The 27,793-nt window shown below is 38.1% G+C and overlaps 1 protein-coding gene and 1 pseudogene across 5 annotated transcripts in view; both read left to right on the top strand.

Moving 5' to 3' along the window:
* Positions 1-27,793, top strand: part of NBEA (neurobeachin) — a 769,899-nt gene that overhangs the window by 97,731 nt on the left and 644,375 nt on the right. For all 5 annotated transcript variants that reach the window (XM_027877685.1, XM_027877686.1, XM_027877684.1 and 2 more), the window contains exons 3-6: positions 400-500; positions 752-847; positions 21,668-21,789; positions 27,074-27,200. In XM_027877685.1, the coding sequence (XP_027733486.1) occupies positions 400-500; positions 752-847; positions 21,668-21,789; positions 27,074-27,200 (446 nt within the window). The remainder of the gene's footprint in view (positions 1-399; positions 501-751; positions 848-21,667; positions 21,790-27,073; positions 27,201-27,793) is intronic.
* On the top strand, positions 12,237-12,879 carry LOC114054487 (annotated as a pseudogene).

Raw genomic sequence — 27,793 nt, 5'->3', positions numbered from 1 at the left:
TTGTGCATGTGGCATAGTTAATTCTTAGTTCAGGTTAAATGTTAAAATCCCGTTACCAAAAATATCCTAATGCATTTCTTCCTATAATTGTTGGTATATGCTCAGAAAGGACAATGCTAATATTAGTCTTCTAGAAGCACTTTTGGACATAATTTGTAATGAAAAAATATTATTCATAATAAATCATTACTTGATGCCTGTGTTACCTGTGCTTCTGCTGTTTATTAGGGTGGCTATTCAATAAATGACTATGTTGTTATAATGGATATTTATAGGTATTCATATTCTAATTTGTTAATGAAACTTTTTAATGAACGTATTTTCTCTTTTATAAAAATATTGCTTTGACTGATTCTGGGTTGCAACTAAAGTTCAGAATAACTTTATTTTCCTTTGAAGATCTCCTAGTTGATATGTTGGGGGTTCTTGCAAGCTACAGCATCACTGTCAAGGAGTTGAAGCTTTTGTTCAGCATGCTTCGAGGAGAAAGTGGAATCTGGGTAAGCTGTAATGAGATAGAGAAGTTTTAAGTATCGGTACATTAGTGCTTGTAGTTCAATAAATTGTCTCTAGAGAGCTATAAACTTAAATTTTTAATGTTAATTGAATGTTTCTCTAAAAGAAATTTTAGCAACTGATTTAAAATTAATTTACTGTTTGGTTGGAAAATGGTCTTTTGGCTAACGTGGCATGTAAGATATTATTACTGTATGGGTACACTGACAGTTCTTCTATTTTATTGTTTCCTCAGCCAAGACATGCGGTTAAATTATTGTCAGTCCTTAATCAGATGCCACAGAGACATGGGCCTGATACTTTTTTCAATTTCCCTGGCTGTAGTGCTGCAGTAAGTTTTTAATGATTTATTTTTTAAATTAAATAATTTATTTCATCATAGAGTTTTATAGTTCTTACAAATATCAGTTATGGTACCAGTGCTTGACCTTTTATAGCACAGGAGACAAAATAGAGCATCAAGGTTTAGGCAGAGCCATTGTCTTTGCTTGGGATATATCTGCCTAATCCTATGAACTAAGTAATTCCATTCCCTACTTTCATTTAAACACAGAAACAAAAATAGCTGATTGACCAAAGAGTAGAAGGAAATGTAGAGGATTGATAAAGAGAACTCTTTAGCCAACATTTAATTCAAAACTCAGAGTTGAATTAGAAAGTACAGAGAGCATGGGGGCAAAAAAACTTCATAAAGACAAAGACAAATGCTGAAAGAGGTACAGAGGCTGATGTCATGGGGGTAGGGGATGGGATGGTGAAAGAAGATAGGTAGCTTGGGGAAAAGGATGGGGAGGAAAAGAAGCAGAGATTATCACTCACATAACCATGGATTAGAGCTGGGGTGGGGATCACTGGGCAGTAGGACCTGATGGAGGTAGAAGAGTGCTTGGAGGGTCAGGAGTTTGAGTTCTCATTTTTATAGGGTTTTGAAGGGAACAAACTCTTAACCTGTGCTACCTTGGGGTTAGTTCATTAACCTATGCAAATTACCTCAGTTATTGGTAAAATTTTAACGTTGTCATCTCAAGGTTATTAATACTTTTTTGATGTTCTGCTGGTGTGGAACTATGGGGGTCTGGCATTTCTTTTCAGTCTTTTGACTTTATTTTAGTAATTCTCATTTTCTTATGGAGTTTAGTGGGTTTTATTAGATCTGTTCTAATTTTCAGAGAGTTTGTTACTAGGGTGTCTCTTGTGCAGGTTTGTTACTTGGATACCCCTGGTGCCAGTCTGTTAATTCCTTTTCCAAATCTTCTATAGCTCATTTCTTTTTCCATTTTTTCCTGTACTGCTCTCACTTCATTTATGAAATCATTTTTTAAGTTCTTTCTAAAACTCACGCTGAAGCAAGAGTTCTAGGAATTCAAGTTGAGTGTGTGCTCAAGCCGTGTTTTTCTTTGAAGCTTTCTTTGTAGATGTTTTTGAGTCATTGTCTTCTTCTGGTTTTGTGTCTTGAGCATTTGTCACCATAATAGCTATTTGTAGGATTCTTTTTTCATTTGCTCATTTTTCTAGCCTGCTTTCTTACTTTGGACTTTATGTTAGAACCAGGCTCTGCACACTTCTGGAGGGAATGTCTGAGCTGTTCATGCTGCTACTTTCTTGAGTTATTGAGTATTGGGTTATTCCATGCCGTCAGAGGCAGCTCTGGCTGGGAATCAGCGAGCTTTCAATGCTCCCAAAGTGGTCTGGTCCAGAGTAAAGTCTGATTTCTGCCACCATAGTTTCATCCCTGCAAATTTCTGATCTGAGTTTGGGTCTGGATTCAGCTACTATCAGAAGGCTCTGCTTGTTCAGAAAGAACTGTAAACTTTCCTTTGGGTTGAGATTTTTACCACCTTATTCTTCTGCAAGCTTCAGATTAGGTTAGACTCTGGAAATGAGACCTTGCTTTACTCTTGGTGTCAGAGCTACATAGCTACTGCTTGCTTCTTAATGTGCTCCTTGTTGGATGCATAGGATAGGGCCGCCCACCACCACCACCACCACCACCACTCTTTCTGGACTGCCACCCATAGGTGTAGGTCCTTCCTCTGTCTGCCCTAGATTTGTGACAGTTCCAGGGTGGATCCCATTCTCCAAAATGTATTTTCCCTTCAATGGTGGCTGTGAAGGCTGGGATGAAATCAAATGTGGTTGCTGGGAGTCACTGCTATTCCCAAATCTTTGGGGGCCAGGGTCTGGGACTATCTCCATCATCTCTGAGTAGAGGTAGGGAGCAGGGTGGTGGTGGTGGTGATAGTTTGACTTGCCTGACACTTGCTGTCTCTTCTCTCTCTCTTTCTCTCTGTCTCTCTCTGACTCTCTCTCTGTCTCTCTCTCTCTCTCTGTCTCTCTCTGTCTCTCTCTCTCTCTCTCTCTCTCTCTTAGGGTGCCCTGCTATTTTAAGCAAGTTTCTTTTGAGATTAAAACAAAACAAAACAAAAAACCCATCATTGTGACATTTAAAATAATGAGTTCTTTTGTAGACATGTTGAGTTTGAAATGCCTACAGGTCATTCACTTTGAAATGTTGAACAGGTAGTTGATGATGTGGTACTGAAGTTGAGGGAAGAAAATGGGGCTGGATATATAGATCCTGTAGTAATAGAAATAAAAATAATAAAACCTGTGGGTTCTGGTGAGGAAACTAAATGAATGAATATAGTAAGAGAAGAGTAACCAAGATACTCTTGGAGTAAACCCAGTTATGGTTCAGTTGTTTTTCAGTCATGTCTGACTCAAAGATAGACTGTAAGCTCATTGAAGGAAGGAACAGTCCTACCAGTTTGTGTCTGAATCTTTGACACTTAGCATAGTGCCTGTTACGTAGGAAGCACTTAATAAATGTTTTATCTGTCTATGAGCAATGTGATTTCATTATTCAAATTAATTTCCCCAAATACCTGTCATTATATTTGTTCAGTCATTTGAGTCATGTCTGACTCTTCGTGACCCCTTTTGGGGTTGCCTTCAAAAGATATTGGAATGGTATACCGTTTCCTTCTCCAGTTCATTTTATTCATAAAGAAACTGAGGCGACTAGGAGTAAGTAAGTAGCTTGCCTGGCTTGTGTTTGAGGCCCAAGTGTAAAAGGTGTTTGAGTCCATATTTTACCTCAGGTCTTCTTGACTCCAGGCCTAGCGCTCTATCCACTTTGCCACTTCGCTGCCCCATACCCAGTTAGGGGAAAATATGGATTATGAATAGCAAAGGAGAAATATCAGTAAGTAAGAGAAACAGGTTAGAGTGTGATCATTAATAATGTCAAATGCTGCAAAGAAGGCAAGATTTGTGGGGACTGTGAAAGATCATCAGATTAGGCAATTAAGAAAACTTTGGTAACTTTGGATTGAGCATTTTCTGATGAGTGACAAGGTTGGAGACCAGAGTGCAAAAGGTTGAGAGGTAAATGAGAGAAGAAAAAGTAGATACACACTAAGTATAGAGGGAGAAAGAGTTTCTATGGCTTGGTGAGGAAAATGGTTTTTGCATAAGAAGCAGGTAGGTGATATGGTGGTAAAAGTGCTAGAATTAGTGTCAGGAAGATCTGAATTCAAATCCTGTCTCAGATACTTACTAGCTGTGACTGTGGGCAGGTCACTTGACTTCTCCCCCAAAACTGACACTGAGGGCCATTCAGGGGGTAGAGCAGAGGAAGATGGGACTCAGATAATCAGTGGAAGTGATTATTGGGAGTAATTGACTCTTAGGTAGAAGAGTAATAGCTAGTGGGCGTTTCTCTAGCCTTGGGATAGTAGAGATTAATAGATATATTAGGATGCTGAGTGGTTCTGCCTTGACGTCTTGGAGCCATCATCCTAGGAATGTGGGCAATCACTATGACTAGGTTTTTAACCTGGGGTTTGTGAATTTAAAAAAAATCAATAACTGTATTTCAAAATAATTAGTTTCTTTTGCAATATTCTGTATTTTGTTTTACGTATTTAAAAAACATTCTGAGAAGATGTGCATTGGCATCATCAGACAGTGAAATGGGCCATGACTAGAAAAAAGTTAAAGAACCTGGGTTTGTTTGCTTGTTCCTTTGGGCTTGGAAGACTACTCTTTGAATGTGGCCTTCAACCAGTTTGGCATCCATCTTATTATATTACCGAGAATAGTATGAAATTCTTTATGTGATGCATTGCTAAATCTGCTGTATCTGATGTACCAGGATAATAACTCTGTCAGAAAAAGAAACAAAGTTAATTTGGCATGCCCTGTCTTTTATGAAACTGTGATGGTTCTTTGTAATCAGACCTCTCTTGCTAGATTTCACTAACCATTCCATTAAATATCCATTCTAGAATTTTCCAGCGAATTGGAAGTCAAACTCAACTGGCCTGTAGTTTTCACTCTCTTCATTTGTCTTTTGAAAACTGGTACATTTGCTCATCTCCAATTCAGTGGTACCTCTCCTGTTTTCCATGATCTTTCAGACAAAACTGAATGTGACTTAGCAGTTACATCTGTCAGTTCTAGATAGTTTATCTAGATCAAATGACTGGAGTTCATCCAGGACAACTGGGTACTCTGTTTCTATCTCCTTCCTTATCTTGGTTATCAGCTTACTGTTATCCATTTTTGCTCTGGTGTTTTCAATTATTAGCCTTGCCAAAGAAAACAGAAGTAAAATAATTAAACAGCAGTGCCTTCTTTCTGCTGCTACTTATCATCTGATCTGCTTCAAACACCAGTTCTATCCCTTTTCTCATTCTTCTCTTTTCTCTAATGCAGTTAAAAAAAGGAAGGAAAAAACCTAACCCCCTTTGTTGATGTTCTCTTGCTACCACTTGCTAATCTTAGATTAAATACTCCTGACTTTTTTTTTTAACAGAATCATTTCACACTTATATTTATCATTTATTATTTGCCTTCACATTGCTCTTTTGTTTGTATCTTTAAAAAAATCTGAATTGCTTTCTGAGTTTCTGTCTACCCACGTCTCTCTCTTCAGACAACTCCCATTTTTTTCCTTGTTTGAGTTATTTACTTTCATTTCCTTAGAATTTAATTTCCTGGACTTTTTTTTTTTTTTTAAGGCAGTTGGGGTTAAGTGACTTGCCCAGGGTCACACAGTTAGTAAGTGTCAAGTGTTTGGTCTGAGGCTGGATTTGAACTCGAGTCCTCCTGACTTCAAGGCCAGTGCTCTATCCACTGTGCCGCCTAGCTGCCCCTTTCCTGGACTTTTCATTGCAGAATTTAAAAAAAAATTTTTTTTAAATACTCAAATACACAATAAGAAAAGAAAGAGAAATGTATTATAAACTTAAATATGTAAGAAAAAAAAGCATGTCACATGTACAGCAGAATGTAAGAGAGGATCCAAAATATATGACAATAAATTTATTTTCATTTCAAGAAAGCCTACATAATTACTATGTGTTGTGTTGAGAGCTGTCCATCTTTTCTTTGCTTCCTTGTTATTTTCTTTTGTTCTGTGCTGTGCACTTTTTATTTTGTTGTTTTTTTCACCCTTCCTCCTTTGCTCCCCACAGAAGGCTACGGTTAAGCGCAGATATATTTATATATAGATATGGATACACATATACTTACATACACACACATATATATGCATATATATATATGCGCATACATACATATATACATACATAGACCTATACTTTCCCTAACAAATTCTACTTCTGATCTTTGTTTTTATGTTTGTGCGTATCTCTTATTTCTTATCACTTCTAATTCCTCTACTTTATTTTTACCCTCTACCTTGCACTTCTGTTACTTGACCTAGCCCCCCTCTTGAACCCATTCCTGTTGAAAGTAGGTTTCCAGAACTACCAGCCCTCCTTCCCCATCTAATTCCTCTGTGTCAGTTCTTTCTCTTGCCCCTCATTTGTATAAGATAATTATTCTTTTTAGCTGTTCCTATATGGTTTTACTTTTTATAGTCATATCATACTTAGATCTACCCCACTGTTTCTTATGAACTACCCAATTGCTAATAACAATCTTAGATATATGTTTTATATTTTACACACACGAAAGGTAAACAATCTGTCCTTACTGAATTCCTTGTAATTAGTCTTTGGTATGTACCTTGTATTTCTCTTGACTTTTGTATATTAAATTTTCTATTAAGTTCAGTTTTGTTTTGTTTTTTTAACAGTGTCCTGAAAGTCACAGTTCATTAAATGTCCATTTTTTTTTTCATTCAGGGTTATTCTTAGCTTTGCTGGGTATGATATTTTCAGCCAGAACCCCAGTTTTTTTGCTCTTTGATATATAGTGTTCCAAGACTTGTGGTCTTTTAGTGTCTCTGCTGCTAGGTCTTGTGTGATTCTAATTGTGGTACTGCCATATTTAAATAATTTTTTTCTTGTTGCTTGTAATATTTCATCCTTGAGCTGGGGGTTTCAGAATTTGACTATAATACTCCTGTGGGTTTTCCTCTTAGGATCTCTTTAAGGTGGTAATAATAGGTGAATTTTTTCTATTTCTACTTTCCCCTTTTGTTCTAATGCTTCAGGACAATTTTCTTTAACGATTTCTTGTATTGTATCAAGATTATTTTTTTGATCATAGCTTTCAGGTAGTTCAGTTATTCTTATGTTTTCTTTTCTTGATCTGTTCTCCAGATCAGTTGTTTTTCTTATGAGATATTTCATATTCTCTTCTATTTTTCATTCTTTATATTTTATCATTATTCTTCTTCTTATTTTTTTTTGGTGAGGCAATTGGGGTTAAGTGACTTGCGCAGAGTCACACAGCTATTGTCAAGTGTCTGATCTCAGGCCAGATTTGAACTCAGGTCCTCCTGACTCCAGGCCTGGTGCTCTATCCACTATGCCACCTCACTGTCCCTGTTTTATTGCTTCTTGATGTCTTATGACTTCACTGGCTTCCCCCTTGTACAATTCTAATTTTTAAGGAGTAATTTTCTTCCTTAAGATTCTGGATCTCCTTTTCTAATTGGTTGACTTTCTTTTCATAATTTTCTTGTTTTTCTTGGATCTTTTTTTTCCCCTTAATCTCTCTCATTTGATTTTTAAAATCTTTTTAAAGTTCTTCTATGAATTCTTTTTTGGGCAGATGACCATTTGCTGTTACTCTTTGGGGCAGAAGAGGGTTTCTTTGCTTCAATATCCTACTCTGAAGATGAACCTTGGTCTTCTCTGTTCTCATAGTAACTCTCTGTGGTTAAATTCCTTCTCTTTTGCCTGTGCATTTTAAAAAAAATTTGTGATAGCTTAGTTTTTTGTAATCACCCCTAGTTCTGATGGTGCCTCTGGCCTTAGATCCTCCTTCAATTCTCTCCTCTTGCCTGGAACTGGAACCAGGACCTCCAGCCTCCTGTAAGTGCCCACATCCAGAGGTGTCCCCACTCCATTGCTTCTGCACTCATCAGTCTGGCATGTGCTGGTTCCTTTTCCCCCAGGCCCTGTCTCTACAGCACAGCTGGATCTGGCATTCCTTGTCAGCAGAGGTTCTCTAGATCTTCCCTGACTCAGATGCCCAACTACCCTCACTGTCCTGGGGGTTAAAGTTTCTGTGGTTGGGGCTGATGCAGCCTGGCAACCCAGATACCCCAGGGCTTGTCACTTTTTGTTTAAGCAGACCTAGGACCTAGCCTAGAGATGTTTATTCTTCACAGGGACCAAACCTCATCCTGGGATTTTTCTTCAGGTCTTCTCTGATTGTCCCAGAAGGACCCCTGTTCTGCCCCTACTCTTATTTATTTTTTACTGCTTTATTTCACCCAGAGGCACTATTTCATCATTTTTGTGGGGGGAAATCTTGAGAGTTTGGAATTTTTTTTTTTTTTTTTTTTTTGGTGAGGCAGTTGGGGTTAAGTTACTTTCCTAGGATCACACAGCTAGTAATTATCATGTATGTGAGACTGGATTTAACTCAGGTCCTCCTGACTCCAGGGCCGGTGCTCTTATCAACTGCGCCACCTAGCTGCTCCGAGCTTGAAATTTTCTGACCTACTCTGCCGTCTTCCCAGAATTCTCTCTTCTCCATTGTAGATCCTACTTATCCTTTCTTTGAGCCTTTTGAAATCTGCTTCTTAGAAATCTAGAGTGTATGTAAGATTATGCCTTTGCTTTCTTTTCTTCTGTCACTGATCCTTTGACGTAGTGGTTGTAAGTCTTATTTTTCCATACCAACAACCACTTTTTTCTTATTAGTAAAAATTTGATACCGTTTCAAATTTCCCTTTGTTGGTCCTTCCATCTTTTGAAGACTGAATTTATTATTAAGGCAAGTTTAAAAAAGTTATTAATTGTTCTGCAGGGAGAGATCTAGTGATGTGTGTACTATATTAAGATTGTGATCTGTTTCCTGAGCTCATTTATTTCATTTTTCTGCCCAGGTAGTCTATAGTAAACTTTGATGGCAATTACTTCTCTTTTCTTTTTCTTTTTCTCTTTTTTTCTCTTTTTCTTTCTTTTATGGCTGGGTTCCCAGGCTGCCTCAGCCCCAGCCACAGGAACTTTTAACCCCCAGGACAGTGAGGGTAGTTGGGCGTCTGAGTCAGGGAAGATCTAGAGAACCTCTGCTGACAAAGAATGCCAGATCCAGCTGTGCTGTGGAGACAGGGCCTGGGGGAAAAGGAACCAGCACATGCCAGACTGATGAGTGCAGAAGCAATGGAGTGGGGACACTGCTGGATGTGGGCACTTACAGGAGGCTGGAGGTCTTGGTTCTAGTTCCTGGTAAGAAGGGAGAACTGAAGGAGGATATAAGGCCAGAGGCACCATCCCCCATGCCCCAGAACTTTTATTCTTTGCTTTGCTTCTTCTGTCTTGTTCTTAGATTTTTTTTTTATATGAGTTTATCTTCTTTTATTTTTTATTTTTAACCTGTGTTTTTAAAACTTTGGGTTACAAATTTTCTCCCTTCCTCCCTCACCACCCACCCTCATTGAAAAGGCAAGCATCTTGATACAGGTTATAGATGTGTAGTCATGCAAAACACTTCCATAGTAGTCACGTTATTTCCCTTCATCCTATCCTACCCCCATTTATTCTTTTCTCTCTTTTGACCCTGTCCCTCCTCAGAAGTGTTTGCTTTTGATTGTCCCCTCCCCCAATCTGACCTCCCCTCTATCAACCCCCTGCTCTCTTGTCCCCTTCCCACCTTATTTTCCTGTGGGGTAAGATAGATTTCCATACCCCGTTGTGTATGTTATTCCCTCTTTAAGCCAAATCCTATGAGAATAAGATTCACTAATTCCCTCTCACCTTCCCCTAGTTCCCCTCCACTGTAAAAGCCTTTTCTTGTCTGTTTTATGTGAGATAATTTACCCCAGTCTACTTCTCCCTTTCTCCTTCTTCCAGTATAATCCTCTCTCATCCCTTAATTTTATTTTCCAGATATCACCCCTTCATCTTCAACTCACCCTGTGCCCTCTATCTATCTATACATGCATATAATTTTTTTCCCTCCCACTATCCTAATACTGACAAAGGACTCATGAATTACAAATATCATCTTTCCATGCAGGAATGTAAACAGTTCAACCTTAATAAGTCTTTTATGATTTCTCTTTCCTGTTTACCTCTTCCATGTTTCACTTGAGTCTTGTATTGTCACATTTTATATTCAGCTCTGGTCTTTTCCTCAGGGATGCTTGAAAGTCCCCTATTTCATTGAATGACCATTTTTTACCCTGAAGGATTATAGTTAGTTTTGCTGGGTAGGTGATTCTTGGTTGTAGTCCCATCTCCTTTGCCCTCCAGAATATCATACTCTATGCCCTCCAGTCCCTTAATGTAGAAGCTGCTAAATCTTGTGTTATCCTGATTGTGTTTCCACAATACTTGAATTGTTTCTTTCTGACTGCTTGCAATATTTTCTCCTTGACCTGGGAATTCTGGAATTTGGCTACAATATTCCTAGGAATTTTCCTTTGGGGATCTCTTTCATGAGGTGATAGGTGGATTCTTTCAATTTCTGTTTTGCCCTCTGGTTCTAAAATATCCAGGCAGTTTTCCTATGATGTCTAGGCCTTTTTTGGATCATAGCCTTCAGATAGTCCAATAATTTTTAAGTTCTCTCTCCTGGATCTATTTTCCAGGTCAGTTGTTTTTCCAATGAGATATTTCACATTTTCTTCTATTTTTTCATTCTTTTGGATTACTTTTACAGTGCCCTGATTTCTCATATTGTCTCTAGCTTCCAATTTCTCCATTCTAATTTTTAAGGAAGTATTTTCTTCAGTAATCTTTTGGACTTCCTTTTCTATCTGGCCAGTTTTGCTTTTTAGGGCATTCTTCTCCTCATTGGCTTTTTGGACCTCTTTTGCCACTTGGGTTAGGCTAATTTTTAAGGTGTTGTTCTCTTCAGTATTTTTTTGGGTCTCCTTTAGCATCACTCTCAGTTTTCCCACTACTTCTCTTATTTGCTTCTGAAAATCCTTTTTGAACTCTTCTATGGCCTGGGACCAATTCATATTTTTCTTGGAGGCTTTGGATGTAGGAGCTTTGCCTTCGTTGTCTTCTTCTGGTTGTGTGTTTTGATCTTCTTTGTCACCAAAGTAAGATAACATAGTCTGACTCTTTTTGCGCTGCTTGCTCATGATCCTAGCCAGTTACTTGAGTTATAAACTCTTTGTTAAGGTAAGGGTTTGTTTTCGGTGTGGAGAATGTATTGTCCCAACCTTTAGGGGTTTTGTGCAGCTGTTTTCAGAGATACTTCAAGGGACCTGTAAATTTTCAGTTCTTCCAAGGTGCTGTGTTCAAGGGCGAGGTGTTTTCACCTTTCCTGGCCTGTGCTCTGGTCTATGAATGACCACCAAAAGTGCTCTTTTCTGTTTTGGAACTGTGAGGAGGATTTCTTCTCCACAGCCATTATAAGCTCCACCACACCAGATCTCCTCCTCACCCCAGGACTGCCACCTAGAACTGTGACCCAGATCCAGGCACGGGCAAAGCAAGAGAATCCTGCACTAGCAGAGAGATCCCTGCAATCCCTCTCTGAGCAGCCACTTGATTCTCCCTCAGTCTGTGGGCCAGAAGCTCAGGAGGCAGCTGCTGCCCCAGGGCCAAACTTGGGGAGTGGGGCTGGGACCCCGCGCTTCTCTCTCACGGCAGAAATGGATTTTTCCCACTGACCTTCTAAGTTGTCTTCGGTATTTGTGGGATGAGAAGTCTGGAAACCACCACAGCTGCCTCCGATTCAGTCCTCTGAGGCCTACTCCAGGTTCGCTGTGGCCTGCGTGCCTGTGCTGAACTGCGTTTCTCTCCCAGCCTGGCGCAGTATACCTTTCCAATCAACCATCCAGGTTATCATGGGCTGGAAATTTGTTTCACTCTGTCTTTTTGTGGGTTCTGCTGCTTTAGAATTTGTTTTTTTTTTTTGTTTTTTTGTTTTTTGGCTAGGCAGTGGGGTTAAGACTTGCCCAGGGTCACACAGCTAGTAAGTGTTATGTGTCTGAGGCTGGATTTGAACTCAGGTCCTCCTGAATCCAGGGCTGGTGCTCTATCCACTACACCACCTAGCTGTCCCTAGAATTTGTTTAGAGCCATTTTTTATAGGTATTTGGAGGGGTTTGGGGGAGAGCTCAAACAAGTCACTGCTTTTACTGCCAATTTGGCTCTGCCCCAAGTTTATCTTCTTAAAAAATATTTCTGTCTCTCCCATGCACCCTTTTCATCTCTGTTTCTTTTGAATAAATGTATCCCAATCCAGAGCCCTTACTGTCATGATTTTTATCACAAATTTTAGTGATGAGATCTCTTTCTGCAGCCATTTTGGATCAGTGTTCCCCTCATAAAATGCCTGGTAAATCAGAAGAAATTATCCTAACCACAGAGCAAGAGTTGCCACAGCCCCAGGCTGAGTTAGAGTCTGGATCGGAACCTGATAGTGATGAATCAGTACCAGAGCTTGAGGGAAAAGGATTGTACAGGGCAGCCGTGCAAGAGGCCCAGCTGGCAGCAGCATCTGAGATCGATGAAGAACCAGTCAGTAAAGCAAAACAAAGTTGAAGTGAAAAGAAAGCATGAAAAGATATGTCCAAACTAGGACTTCAGGAAATGACAGGGGTTACTAGAGTCAACATCCAGAATCTCAGAATATCCTCTGTCATCACAGAGCTAGATGTCCACAAGAGCTTAGTTTCAAAAAATAGCTACATAGTCTTTGGAGAAGTCAAGATTAAGGAGCTTTCTCAGGCACAGGTAGCTGCTGCTGAAAAATTTAAAGTTCAGGGTGAAGCCGCATCAGTCATATAGGAAAATACACAAACACCAATTGTGTAAGAAAAAAGTGAGGAGGGAGAGGTTGATAAAAACAAGTGTGGACCTTAAGGGCATTGAATTGGTCATGTGCCAAGCAAATCTATCTAAAGCAAAGGTTGTCTGAGCTTCACAGTTATGTAATGATATTTTAAATGCTATTGTGAAATTAACAATGTAACAATCTGGAGACAAGGACATTTTTTTCAGTGTTTCAGAGAAGGTTACATGCAGCCCAGTTTGAAATTTCTATTGGTTCTATCAATAAAATTGTGACTTCTTGTTAGATGAAGAAAAAATTTCAGTGACAATTATGAGATCAAATCTGCCTCCTTGTATGTGAACATCTAGTTCTTCTTGGTCTTTGTGTATAGATATTTGAGATAACAGGTTTTACTGTTGTCTCCTTTTTTAGTTTCTGTCTTATAAATTTCTGTGTATTTCAGCCTTGTTCATCTTCCTTCATTGCAGTTGTCTCTGGTGTTTAGCTTGGCAGGTTTAGATAATTTTTTCTATTCCACTTCAACTTCTTTATTGTAATGGCCTTTTCATTAGATTTTCAAGATAGTAGGCAAATGTGTTTTTACTATTCTTACTTCATATTCTTAATGCATTTTTGATGTACTGCACTACTGTCCAGGAGTCTGTTCTCTGTATTTTAAGCCATGGTTCAGAAGTCCAAATACAGTATACTGTTTCCACATCATTACTACCTTTTTAACTATTCACTAACTTCAGAAATAATTTTTTTTTCCTACATACCTTGTCTTCAGTAGGCAACACTGAGAAAAAAACTAAACCATAAAAAAACTAAACCAAATTCAGGCTTATAGTCTTAGTTTTTTGTGCAAGATGTCATAATCTTTGGTAATAGTTTTTAGGCTCCTCCTGGCAGAAGTGGGTAGAACTCACCAGATTTGTTGAGTCCTGGGAAGTTTCTGTTTATCTCTTGGCTATATGCCCTAGGAACACAGTAATCCTCTCTGTTTGCTGTTATTAGGTCAAGTAATAGCTGTCTTAATATCTTTGAGTGGAGAATCACCAAATTGCCAATATTCTCTTCTTTCTATCCCTCATTGTATGATTTCTCATCTGGCAGCATGTGTGGGTTTCTTACATCATTTCTTAGAAGATACATCAGAACATCTTTCTCTCTTAATGAGGATGTTCACTGGCTTTTTTGTTTTTGTTTTGTTTTTATTTTTGCCGAGTAGAGGCACCTGTCCTTTTCCTTCCCTTCCTTCTCTGGATGACACTCTTTGATTCTCCAACTTCCTGACTAGAATGAAATTTCCCCTTCTGCCTGACATCTCTTCCTTCTCTCATTAAAGAACTGATTTTATTTCTTTTAGAAATACATCATTTTCCCTAACCTAGGATGTGGAGAGATAATCCTTGATACCTTTCACCTTTCTTCCCAGATGGAAAGTAGCCTTCACTTGGAACACAGATAGTTACTTTAAGTCTGTAGCTTTAATGCAGGCATCATATACTCATTTCACATTTCTGCAGAGATATTTCCATGCTGATTAAGATTTTCAGTCTAATTTAAAAAATTTTACCTGTGACTGTTTATACCTCTCCTCTAAGCATCCAGGTTCTTCACAGCAAGTTATCATGCATATACTTAAAAGTTCCACACAACTATCTTTCTTTTAGCTTGAACTATTCCATAATAGCATCTATAGACCCTTCTTCCAGCCAGCTCAACAAAGCCATCATCAAGGGGAGCAAACCTTGTGGAGAAGGGACCTGTAGTCTTCATTGTCACTAGTTCCCTGACCAAATACCACCACCAGGCATGTAAACCCAAGAAATCTGGGAAGTATCGCCCCCATATAACCGATACTGCTTCAAGCCTGATCCTTAGAGCCATAGTCCAGGAATTTAACCCTTATAAGAATATGATATGGCAGCCTCTCCAGATGTATATAGTTTGTGCCTCCTCAACATTTGAAACTATCAAAGACCAAAAAAAGTTCCTGCTGCAAAAGTCCTCGACACTGTCAGGTGATCCAACACTATAAATTGATACAGTTTTATTAATGGAAGATTAAAGAACATGTATTGCCATCTGTTTTGCCTCTCTGTCCTAAGGACTATGATACTTTTCTGTCTGACTTGCATTTGAAATACAAGAGGTATTGTACCTCTTAATTAAAATTTAGCTCCTTGAGGGTAAGAACTGTCTTTCTTTTCTATGTGCATTCCTCAGCACCTAGTATTATTCTTTGCACATAGTACTTGGTTAATAAATGACTTTTTGTTCATTCACCAAAACTTTTTCCTATCCAATTTTTTTTTTTCGGTGAGATGTTTGGGGTTAAGTGACTTGCCCAGGGTCACACAGCTAGGGAGTATCATGTGTCTGGGGCCGGATTTGAACTCAGGTCTTCCTGACTCCAGGGCCAGTGCTCTATCCACTGTGCCATCTAGCTACCCTCACCAAAACTTTTTTATTAAGCTCTTCAGCACCATGTTTAGGAGTTAAAAGAAAGACAAAAAACACAGTCCCTGCCTTAAGAAGTTCACGTTCTAATGGGGTTAGACAGCAACTTCAGAAGTAAAATCTTGCACATATAAGATATATATATATATAGTATGAATAGAAGGTGACCTCAGAGAAAAGGCATTGTAGGGGGGAGGGTGGGAAGAGGCAGGGGAGAGGGAAGATGGGAAGGGAAAGGTCCCTTTCAGAAAGTGGGATTTGTGCGGAGACTTAATGGAAAGTAGGTGATGGAGACAAGTAGGGAAAGCATATCAAGTGTGGGAGACAGCCGGTAAAAAAATGCATGTCGTCAGGAGATAGAGAGTTTTGTAGGAGAAACAGCAGGAAAGCCAGTCCCATTGGTTCACAGATTATATGGAAGAGAGGAAGAAAGTGTTAGAACACTGGAAAAGTAGGTATATTTTCTTCTGGAGGTAATAGGGAACTATTGTAGTTTATTAAGTAGATGCATGATGTGGTTAGACTTGTACTTTACAAAAGTTTGCACCTGAGTGGAGGATGGGACTGGAGTAGGGGGAGACCACAGACAAAGGGGCCAACCAGAAGGTTATTATCCAGATGAGAGGTGATGATGGCTTGTACCAAGATGGCAGGTATGTGAGTGAAGAGAGGGGGGGCATAGATGAGATGTGAAGATAGAAATAAAAAAAAAATCTTGGCAGTATACTGAATATGTGGGATGAGTGTGAGTAAGGAGTTTCAGTTGACATCAAGCTTGCAAGCCTGGTTGATTGGGAATTTGGTGGTGCCGTTGAAAGTAATAGGGAAATTTGCAGGAGGGGAGGATTTTGGGGGAAAGTTTCTCATTCCTTTATCTTTTTTGAAACTGTTCTTCCTGCAGCCTTCTTTCACAGAAGGCAGAGGTAGAATCTAGAGGTACTAGAGATTTTTTTCCTTCAAATTTTCTTCAGTTTCTCCTCTACAAATCTTTGGAATTCTTTACAAGTGCACAACCTTAAAAATCAACTTACTTTCCTTTATTCAGTTCAGAATTCTTCCTTTTGTTCTCCTGTTTCTCCCATGCAAACTGTGAAATAGGATATTGATGCAAGTAGGAATATCACCACTGAACCTCAGGTACAGTGGCCTTTAGACCATGGTAGTAGAAACCAGAATTCATGATGGATTTAGGAGAGGCTGCTCCTTGGACTTAGTACGTTGTTAGATCAAATTCTTTCTGGGACTCTGAAGTCCATCTTCACTCTGTGGACATAAGGGGACCTTGTACGTGTTGAGGTCAAAGTATTTTAAGTTATTCATAGGGAGGGATGGGACCTCACTTAGGTGGGTTTGATTTTTTCCTATTGCCAACCTCACAAAATTGAAGTGACCGTCTGGAACCTAGAAATGTCTTACTTGGAAACTTTGAGACTTAGAAAATTCCTGAAACAGGAATTTTCGTAGAAGGGTAATCAACTTTAGTAACCTGTAGACAGAAATTTAGGTTTCTCAAACTGGAGAATTTTTCTGACTACAACATAGGCTGGTTTTTTTCTGAGCGGTTTTGAATGTCATTTAGGAGGTTCTGCACACTCTTAATACATTCAGCTTTGTGTCATCCCCAACTGGGACAACCTAGAAGGACCTTATGACTTACAGAGAATCCTTTACTGCTTTGGACTCTACTGGATATCTTAATGTGAAAGTAGCAAACTGCTTTGGCAAGGGTTTATTTTAATGTTTTTTTACCTCACTTTGTATTAATAATGAAGATTACATCATGATCCTGATACATTAGGGGCCTTTAAGGTTTAGTTTTCTCTACTAAACCTGGGCATTTTTGTAGCTAGCAAAGGATAAGTATAATGAGGTCTTTGTTGTTTTACACCTTTCAAGTCAGTTTTGTTGCTTGAAAGTCATAAAATATTGCAGAGTATAATTTTTAAAGCCTGTCTGTTCTACTGTAAAGTTAACAAGACAACAAGCATTAAGTGCTTACTCTATGCTAGGCATTGTGCTAAGTGCTTGGGATGTAAATATAAGCAAAAATAAAGATAGTCCTTTCCCTCAAAGAGCTTACATTCTAATAGGAGAAGTTACATGCAAAAAGGAAGATGAAAAATAGGGGTATGGTGTTGAAATATAGAAAATTGGAAGCAGAATCAGAAGGGGAATGAAGAATGGTTGGCCTGGCTCCTTCCCCAAAATAAAGGCCCTAGGGAGTCTCACCAAAGGGAGGATGGGACTGGTATGACAGGAAAATGAAGGCCAGATGCTTGCTTCAGGGTGAGGAGGCCTCAGGAGCTGAACAGGGTTCCATGGTGAGTCAGGTCAATTCAGCATTTATTAAGCTATATACCAGGAACCTTGTCTAAGAGCTACAAATTCAAAGAAAGGCAAAAACCAGTCCTTTCTTTCAAAATGCTCACAGTTCAGTGGGGAAGACAACATAGAAACAAGTATGTACAAATTAGATATATACAGGATAAATTGGAGGTTGTCTCAAAGGGAAGGCACTGATATTGAGGAATGGGAAAAGCTTCTTGACCAAGGTAGGAATTTAGCTTAGACTTGAAGGAAGTCCGGGAAGCTTGGAGGGAGAGAGAGATAAGGAGAGTAGAAAGTTTCAAGCATGGGAGACAACCAGTGAAAATAACTGGAGTTGGAGATGAGAGTGTCTTATTCAGCAAAAAGCAAGGGTGCCAGTGCCACTGGATCTCAATGTATGTAGAGGAGACTATGGTGTAAGAAGACTAGACAAGTTGGAAGATGCCAGGTTGTGAAAAACTTTACCAGAGGAATTTATAATTGGTCCTGGGGCTATACGAACCTGATTTTGTGTGTGTGTGTGTGTGTGTGTGTGTGTGTGTGTGTGTGAGAGTTGTTGGTTGTGCTAACGGTTAGATCTGTGCTTTGGGAACATCAATTTGATATATGAGTAGAGGAAGGATTGGGAGAGATTTGAGACTGAGACCAACTACTGGTTAATTGCAGTAGTCCCGACAGTAATGATAAAAGATCTAAACTAGGGTAGTGGCAGTCTCAGAGGAGTGAAGGGGGAGTGTCCAAGAAATATTAGGAAAGTAGGATCAATAAGGCTCAGATGCACATTAACCATGAGGAGTGAGAGATGCAAAAATGAGGATGACATCGAACTTGTGACCCTGTGTGTCTGGGAGGATGATGGTACCTTTGACATTAATAGAGAAGTTCAGAAGATGGAAGGGTTTGTTACATCAACTGCAGTTATTTTTATTGTGACTCTTTTGCAAAAGCTTATCATGGATGCTGTAGTAACAGTACACACACAGCCTCATCTTGAGTAGCTGGAGATGTAGGTTCAGATTCTGAGTCTGCCAGCTCTTGGCCTCATTTCTTTCGTATGTGAAGTGAAGTAATTGGACTAGATAATCTCTAATATCTCTTCCTAAGTCTGTGGTCTTATGAACAGGTACCTCACAGAATGATACTATTTCTTGCCTTTGTCCCCATAACTCTTCTAACTTTTTTATTGGCCTCTTTGAGGAGAACCTATGAGTTATCCCTCCCTTTAGCTACAGTTTATTTTTGTCTTCTAGTTTTATTTTTGCTAAGAATGTCTAGATTGAATCTATTCACTTCCTTTGGTAGTGTGTAATTCATTGGCTATTGAACAGTAACCTCACATTTAAAGTACATATACCTAAGTTAATGTTTATAGATAATTAAACAACTATGTGATTGTTAGTACCCTATTCTCCCACTTCTGTTACTTTGCCATCATCATATAAAAAATAGAGGAGGGCATAAAGGCCATTTTGCATTTTTTCTTTTTATCGTGGGTTGCCAGACCCAGAAAACTTGCCACCAAGTGGCCAAGTAGGTGATGAGCCTCTCGGTGTTTTTGTAGGCTGTCCTACTATATTCAAAGTCTTTCCAACATGGCATGGTGTGCCTGAACTTGTACTTTGCTCCCATAGTTTTCTAGAACTCAGGGTTACCTCCAAGATGAACAGTGGAAGCGGGGCTTTGTGGAAGCTCAGTTAGATAATGTAAATTACCAAGATCCCATCAGGCTGTGGTGTTGTTCATAGAAAAAGGGAGGTTGGACAGAGATTCAGATTTAAATGGAGGGTATTATGAATTCACTTTTGGATAAACCAAGTCTAGCCTTCTTGTAGACATTGAGATAGAGTTGTCTAGCAGGCATTTGTAGATGGGGTACCTTAACTCAGAGGAGCAATTAGAATTTACAGAGACTTAGGAGTTATCTGTGTAGAAATGATAATTTAACCTAAAGGAGCAGATGGGATTGCCAGGTAAAAAACTTAGAGGGACAAAGAAGATGGCCTGGAATATTTCTTTGGAAGGACGCCTACTGTTAGAGGGTAGGAAGAAAATAATCAACTGTCAAAGGAGACTGAGAAGGAGCCATCAGACTGGTAGAAAGAGAATTATTCTCTTTTGTATATACGTTCAAAATGTAAAGAACTTTATCCTGGTTTAGAAAAGAACAAATAAAATCTTGTCAGTTCATTTAAATACCACAAGTATTTTTGAGAAACTATGAAATCCTAATAATATGCAAAATGTAAGCATGATCCGTACTTTCAAAATGTTGTTGAGAAAACAAGAAATAGATATATGAAACAATTTAGAAACTGTATAAGAAAGTGTACATTAAAGTGATAAACTTCATTTAACAATGTTCTAAGCTTCATTGGACTGAATAATAAAATACTATTTTTGTAGTGACCAACACAAAATTCATTGGATCAAACTTGTTAAATTCTAGTATTCTTACTTTGTAGAAGCTATAATAGTCATTATAGACATTTTGCTGTTTTTAGTTATCATGGTAAACCTAGATGAATCTGTTGGGGCTCATAATTTCAAAAAAATTGGAAGTTCGTATTTAATCAAATGGTTTCTTACATGAAATGAGCATTCATCAAATATGTGAAGATTTCCTGTATATGATGCAAAAGTTTTAAATATAGGAAAATAAATTAACATACTATTTCATTAATAATTTTGCATTTAAGGAATTTCTTCAGGAAAACATAATTAGCATAGTTTTAGCTACTATACATCCAGTTTCTGTGTCAAGATTGTTATCTGTTCATTAAACCAGTAGTGTCAACCTCAAATAGAAATACATCTCTGCAGACCACATACTGACTTAGAAAACCATGAGTTAACATTATCTCAGTTTTATTGTATTTTTATTTATTTTTTTAGACATTTCCTAATTACTGTTTAAAGCTGATTCTGGCCTTTCTCAGGAGTTTTGCTGTCATTTGGGCGAGTTTGACATCTCTAAGCAGCTGTAGATATTTGTTAAATAATGTTTTGATCCTATCAGATATCTTTAGTATATTGATTTGTGATCAGTAAATGCTTTTCCTTCTCATTTTTACATTTGTAGAAGATGATATGGAATGTTGTTATTTACTTTAGAGAAATTTTAGCAAGCATTGCTTTGATAATATGAATTTTATGTAATTAGCATATAGACTAATAATTGAAGCAGAGCATTCCTCAATATGTGACTTTCGTAATAGTTTAACAAAAATTTAATTGCTTAAGAATTAAGGCTCTTATTCTAATTACCTTTTTTCTGGTTTATGCAAACCAGATTTGGAGAATTAAATTGCCACCTTTATTTAGATCAATATGGAATATGATATTTAACTCTCCCATCTCTTGTAACCTGCTCTACATCCTCTTACTAACCACCTACCTGCCTCTACCAGAGACCAGTCCCTGGTAGAACTTCAGCCTTGGGGCTTCACTTTCAAGGAACACTATTTCTGGAAAGTCTCCCCTATAATTCACTTTACTTCCTCTTCTTTGGCCCCTCCTTACAACTTCCTCACTACTCAAATCTGTAATCCCCACTTTATTCAATCTTCTCTCCTCTCCCTCTACTTGTGAAACCATTAACCATTGAACCATGATTAAATCAAGTGTGTGTGTGTGTGTGTGTGTGTGTGTGTGTGTGGTTTCCCCAAGGAGAATTTAAGCTGTCTTTTACCTTCTAAGAAATGATTACTTATCGATCCTTTGGTATTAGGTGGTATAAAGTGATGAACTTCTACTTTTTACATTTTTAGAAAAGACTTTTAACTTTGTTCTTTTATTCCTCTTCTGTCTCTTTAAGAAAAAAATGTCTATTGGTACAATCTGCCAAAGAAATGTAATACTTTTTATTTCTAAGCCATCATCTCTTAAAAAATTTCACCTCATAAATTATATTCCCTAATGTTTCTTCATGACAGAGGTAATGGGTTTGCATTTTATTTGTATAGTATGTAGTCTACATGTACTTACATATGCCATTGTATTTATATAGTGTTTATATGGAATTACATAACTCTGCAGTAGGGGTAAATATTCTTGTGTATTTTTCATAAATATATTAAATATGTTACAATTCATGTAGAAATGTTTGATCATATTATGATGCATTTCCTTTCATTGTTAATTGATACTTTTATATTTTTCTTTTTTCTTTTTCTTTCCTTTTTTTGGGGGGTAGGCAATTGCATTGCCTCCTATAGCAAAGTGGCCTTATCAAAATGGGTTTACACTCAATACTTGGTTTCGTATGGATCCGTTAAATAACATCAATGTTGATAAGGATAAACCTTATCTCTATTGGTAAGTAACTTGTTTAAATCTGAATATATCTTTAAAATCTGTTTTACTTATATCATTTATAAGAGCATATTTTTTGTTAAAATGATAATTCACATTTGTATACAACTTTGTTTACAACAATTGTTTACAACAATCCTTTAAGATAGGTTGTGTAGGTATTATTAGTCCCATTTTACAGATGAAGTTATAGGCTCAGGGAGGTTAAGTGACTTGACCAGGATTACACAGACACTAAATAGCTGAATTTGAACCTAGCTTTCCTTACTAAAATCACATGCTATTTCCATTATCCTATGCTGCTTCAAATACATAAATAGATAGTAGATATGAGGAGAAAAACTAAGTCTACGTATTTTTTTTTTCAACGTGAATTTGAAAATATATGTGTAGTGATTTTCTAGCTTTATTTTTTCCATAGTCAGGTCAACTACATTATCCACCCAGGGTTCTAGGGGTATAACTGAGGGGTTAGAAGTGTCTTTCTTTAATGCTACTGACTTGAACTCCCATTCTGGTCTGTTTTCCCTATTCTTAACAGCCAGTTATTAACTCACCCCTTCCATATAACAATTAACATCTATTAGCTTTTGCCCAGCAGTATTTGCTTTGAAGATATAGCTAGGAACAGAAGTATAAACATTTCCTCCAACACCTGGCCAGGTACATTCTTCCTTATACTGTCTATGATCATAGGGAGTGTAAGCTTATACTTATTACTGTTTCAACATAGCATTAATCTCGCCAAGTTCATGTTCAAGTGAACTATTGCTCCTGGATGGTTCCCCATCCTAGCTTCTACTGGATCCATGGAGCTTCAGTTGTAGATCAGCTGACTGAAAAACCCAGTTTGGATTCTTCTCATGGACTGCCTGGTGGCTCACTCTCTTGACCTCTTGAAACTTACAAGTTGTAGCCATCTTCAGCCTTTTTTTTCACCAAAGCAGAAAGAATAGACACAGCAGCAACAGAGGTAACTGCAGAGCCATGCTTTCATGGGCTATGCTGTGCTGGCTCAAGTAAAGAGGTAGAGGTTTGATTGCCTCGGTATCCACTTCCTGTCTTCTCACTTGCACACAGCAGACAGTAAAAAGCCAAACCAAGGGAGAGGCCTTGCTGGCTAGTACCTAGTGAATGAATCTATGATCTGGTTCCACTGATAATCACAAAGATACCTCTTCATCACCTGGTCAACAGACAGAAACCAGTGACAGATTTGAATGAGTGTGTATGTGTTTGTGTGTGTGCACACATGCACGCTCACACGTACATGCATATGTGTATAGTCATTCTAGAACTTTCACATGGTTGTGTTTTTTGAAACTTCTTTTGTAGTTTTCTTCAGAGCCAGTTCATAAAACATCAAATTATAAGTATGATAACTTTATACTTTTACTTCTTTCATGACTTAAAACGATATAATTCTAGCTAATCACTAACTTTATAAATAGCATTGATTTTTAATATTATTTGACTGTTTCTATGTCTGGCTGCTCTACCAATGGAAGTTGAGGTTGGCACTTTCTTTGCAATTTATAACCTTAGAGAGTTGTCTTTAGCCTTGAGAGATTCAGTGACTTGCTAAGGTTCACACAGCAAATATGTCAGAGGACTTGAACTATCAAGGGACTTGAAACAGGACTTTATGCTTCTGGGGCTGTCTGCCCACAGTTGCTATTCTGCCTCTCCAAGAGAGCTAGCTAGTTTTTTAAAAAAATCATAACTAGATGCTATTACTGGGTTATTACAGCAAATAGGACACAAGCATTTATTAAGTGCTTAATTACTATGTGACTGTGGCTCAGATCATGAGTTTCTTATTGCAAAATTCATACTTAATTTGAAGAAAGTAGGGAAAACCATCAGACCATATAGGTATGACCTAAATAACATCCCTTTTGAATATGAAGTGGAGGTCGTGAATTGAGCTAAGGGATTAGATCTTGTAGATGGAGTGCCTGAAGAACTGTAGACAGAACTTTGAGGTATTTTACAGGAGGCAGCTACAAAAAACATCCCAAAGAAAAAGATCAAGAGCAAAATGGCTGTCTGATGGGGCATTACAAACAGCTGAAGAAAGAAGGAAAGTGAAAGTGAAAGGAGAAACAGAAAGATATATTTAACCAAATGCCGAATTCCAAAGAGTAGCAAGGAGAGATAAGAAAGTTCTCTTAATACAGAGAAATAGAAGAAAACAATGGAATGGGAAAGACAAGAGATCTCTTCAAGAAAATCACAGATATCAAGGGAATGTTTCATGCAAAAATGGACATGATAAAAGACAAAGATGGTAGGGATTTAAGAGAAGCAGAAGAGATTAAGAAGAGTCAGAGGGAACTAGAAACTAAATTGCCAGCATTCACTATATTATTGAGAAAGCAAAGGAGTTCCAGAAAAACATTTACTTCTGCTTCATTGACTACACTAAAGCCTTTGACTGTGTGGATCACAACAAAATGTGGCAAGTACTCAAAGAAATGGGAGCAACAGATCATCTTGTCTCCTGAGGAGCCTGTGTGTTGAACACGAAGCAACAGTTAGAATTGAACATAGAACAACTGATTGGTTTGAGATTGGAGAAAGGAGTATGACAGGGCTATGTATTGTCACCTTATTTAACTTGTATACAGGGTACGTCATGTAAAACTTCAGGCTGGATGAATCAAAAACCAGAATTAAGGTTGCTGGGGGAAATATCAATAATCTCAGATATGCAAACGGTGCCACTTTGATGGCAGAAAGTGAAGAATTAGGAAGCTTCTTGATGAAAGTGAAAGAGGAGAGGTAAAAGCTCTCTTGAAGCTTAACATAAAGAAAAAAAGATCTTGGCAACTGGCTTCATCACTTCTTGGCAAATAGAAGGAGAAGAAATAGAAGCAGTGCTGGATTTTATATTCTTGTGCTCGAAGATCACTGCAAACAATAACATGAAATTAAAAGATGCTTGCTTGCTCCTTAGAAGGAAAGCTATAGCAAATCTGGACAGTATACTAAAAAGTAAAGACATTACCTTGCTGACAGAGGTCCATATAGTTAAAGCTTTGGTTTTCCCAGTAGCAATGTATGACTTAAGAGTTGGATTATAAGGAAAGCTGAGTGCTGAAGAATCTACACTTTCCTACTGTGGTGCTGGAGAAGACTTTTGAGAGTCCCTTGGACAGCAAGGAGATCAAATCAGTCAGTATTTAGAGAAATAACTTCAGGCTATTCACTGGAAAGTCAAATACTGAAGCTGAAGTTTAAATCCTTTGGTCACATAACGAGAAGACAGTTCATTTTGGAAAAGCCCCTGAGACTGGGAAAGATTGAAGGCAAAAGAGAAGGGGATGGCAGAAGAGGAGATGGATAGATAGTAACATGGAAGCAAAGAATATGAGCCTGGACAGACTTCAGGAAACAGTGGCAGATAGAAGGGCCTAGTGTGTTATGATGTATAGGGTCACAAAATATTAAACATGACTGAAGGACTGAACAACAACAATGTGACAGGAACTCTGTTATGTACTGGGGATACAAATACAAGCAAAAAGAAGCAGTGCTTACCCTCGACATACTTATGATCTAATGGGGGACGGCAGGTTACAGAAGGGACCGGACAAGTAGGGAACTGTAAGAGAAGCTGCCTACCAGGATATCATGTCAGAGTCCAGGGAGTCAGAATCAGAGCTGGGAAGGATATGAAGGATGACCAACTTAGGCTCTACTCCAAAATGGAGGCTCCAATAGGAACTCAGAAATGGGAAAAAGGTGAGAATGGCAGGATGGCAAGTCCTCAGGCTCTGAGAGAAGAAGACAACTGCTCAGGTATGTTCTGAATCCAGAGATTCGGAAGTGGAACCACAAGAAGATTGATGGAAGGCTGGCCTGTAACCCTTTCTAAAATGGAGGCCTGGGAATTACTCACAGTTGGGAGAAGGGGTCTAGCATAGCAAAGAGATGTTCCAGAGTGAGAAAGCCCCTGGTGTCAAGGAAGGTTTCAGAGCTGGAAGAAAAATAATTATAATGATGCATCTTAATTTGTGTTGTACTTTAAAAAAGGAAGGGGAAGCAGAACATTTTAGTTTTTTATTTTTTTGCTTTGGCAGTCAAGGTTAAGTGACTTGCCCAGGGTCACACAGCTAGTAAGTATCAAGTGTCTGAGGCCGGACTTGAACTTAGGTCCTCCTGATTCCAAGGCCAGAGCTCTATCCTCTGTGCCACCTAGTTGCCCCTAGAATTAACATTTTTATAGTGTCAACTATGTGCCAGGCACTGTGCTAACTGCTTTTTACAGATACTATCTCTTTTGGTCCTCACAACAACTCTGTGAGCTAGGTGCTCTTATTCTCCCTCATTTTACAATTGAGGAAACTGAGGCAAACAGAGGTTAAGTGACTTGGCTGTAGCTAGTAAGTATTCAAGGTAAAATTTGAACTCAAATCTTCAGATAGAGAAAACTCTTTTACATATATTATTTTATTTGCCATCTCCTGTCAGCAGCTTTTCCTGATCTCCCAAGTTATTAGTGTTTTCTCCCTCCTTAAATTATTTTGTGTTTGTATCTGTATAAATTCTTTAATTCTGGTCAGGTAGAATGTGAGCTGTAGGGACGTTTTCATTTTAAATTTGTGTCACCAACACTTTACCTTGCACTGTGCCTTGTGTATAAGCAAATTTTCAAAGGAGCTATGATTTCCTTGATGCAGAGAACTTCCAGAGTGGGAACTCCTCCCATGAACAGTTGCCTACACATTGATGATTTAGTAAGTAAATCTTAGGGGAGTTTCTGGCTGACTAGCTCTGTGATTACTGGGAAAATCATTTAACCTTTGTGTGCCTCAGTTTTTTCATCTATAAAATGAGGGTCTTAACATATGTAATGCTTACAGGGTTATTGTGAGGATCGGTTGAGATGACATATATAAAGTTGCTCACAAAACTTAAAATGTCATATAAATGTGATTTGCAGTTATTACTCTTTCACAATCCTAAGGTGGGATGATGGACTTTGATGGTCCTTACAGAGGCTAGGACCTCTGTAAGTATTTGTCAGCCAGTAATTTGTATTACTCTGTGTACTTGAATATAACATTAAAATAAAAATAATAAAATATTTTAATTCTTGCTTTTCAGTAGTTCAGACCCTCCCCCAAAGCACCCAAATTATTTCAGCGTGTTAGATTTTATTATTTTTTCTGCACGTATATACCTATTCTCTGTATGACAAGTTTTATGTACCTATATACTTCTAATAGGAGTTTGATACTATTTAGTTAAATTCATCATTCCTATTTTCTTTTTTTAACAGTTTTCGTACTAGCAAAGGTGTTGGTTATTCTGCTCATTTTGTTGGCAACTGTTTAATAGTTACTTCACTGAAGTCAAAGGGCAAAGGTTTTCAGCACTGTGTGAAATACGATTTTCAACCACGAAAGGTAAGTAAAAATGAAAATGTTTTTGGATTGTTTCTTTTAGATGAAGTATTTTTATTCCTAAGCTTTACATTATGAATTAGAAAGTCTGTTTTATTTTGGATATATTTTTCCTTGGTCTGGAAGTTCAGAGGACCTAAAATCTTATAAAGAAATGATTCAAGAAACCCATGGCCCCAGATATTTTTTATAAATTCATAATGTATGGGTAACAGGCAAAATAGAGGACAAATCTTAGCAGGAAGACAAATTTGATGTTGTTGATGTCACTGATGCTTATGGAGATAAGGCCTTTAACTGGAAAAAGTTAGTTCATACTGTAAATAATTTGAGTTGGAAGGGACTATCTACTCTAACCTCATCCACAAATAAGAATCTTCTCTATTTAATAGCTGACAAAGGAGATAATATTTGTAAAGCACTTTCCAAACTTGGAAATGCTATATAAATGCTTGTTATCATGATGATGGATGATGATGATAGTCCCATCTAGCCTTTTCTTGAAGACTTTCAAGGAAGGGAAGCCCACTGCCTCCCAAGATAGTGTCTTTCCCTTTTATATCAATCTCTTTATTAAGAAGTTCGTCCTTATCTCA

Source organism: Vombatus ursinus, unplaced genomic scaffold, assembly GCF_900497805.2.
Source record: "Vombatus ursinus unplaced genomic scaffold, bare-nosed wombat genome assembly UNPS02014813.1, whole genome shotgun sequence".
Taxonomy (NCBI): Eukaryota; Metazoa; Chordata; class Mammalia; order Diprotodontia; family Vombatidae; genus Vombatus; species Vombatus ursinus.
The sequence above is the reverse complement of the archived record's forward strand: the minus strand, read 5'-3'. Positions and strand labels throughout refer to the sequence as shown.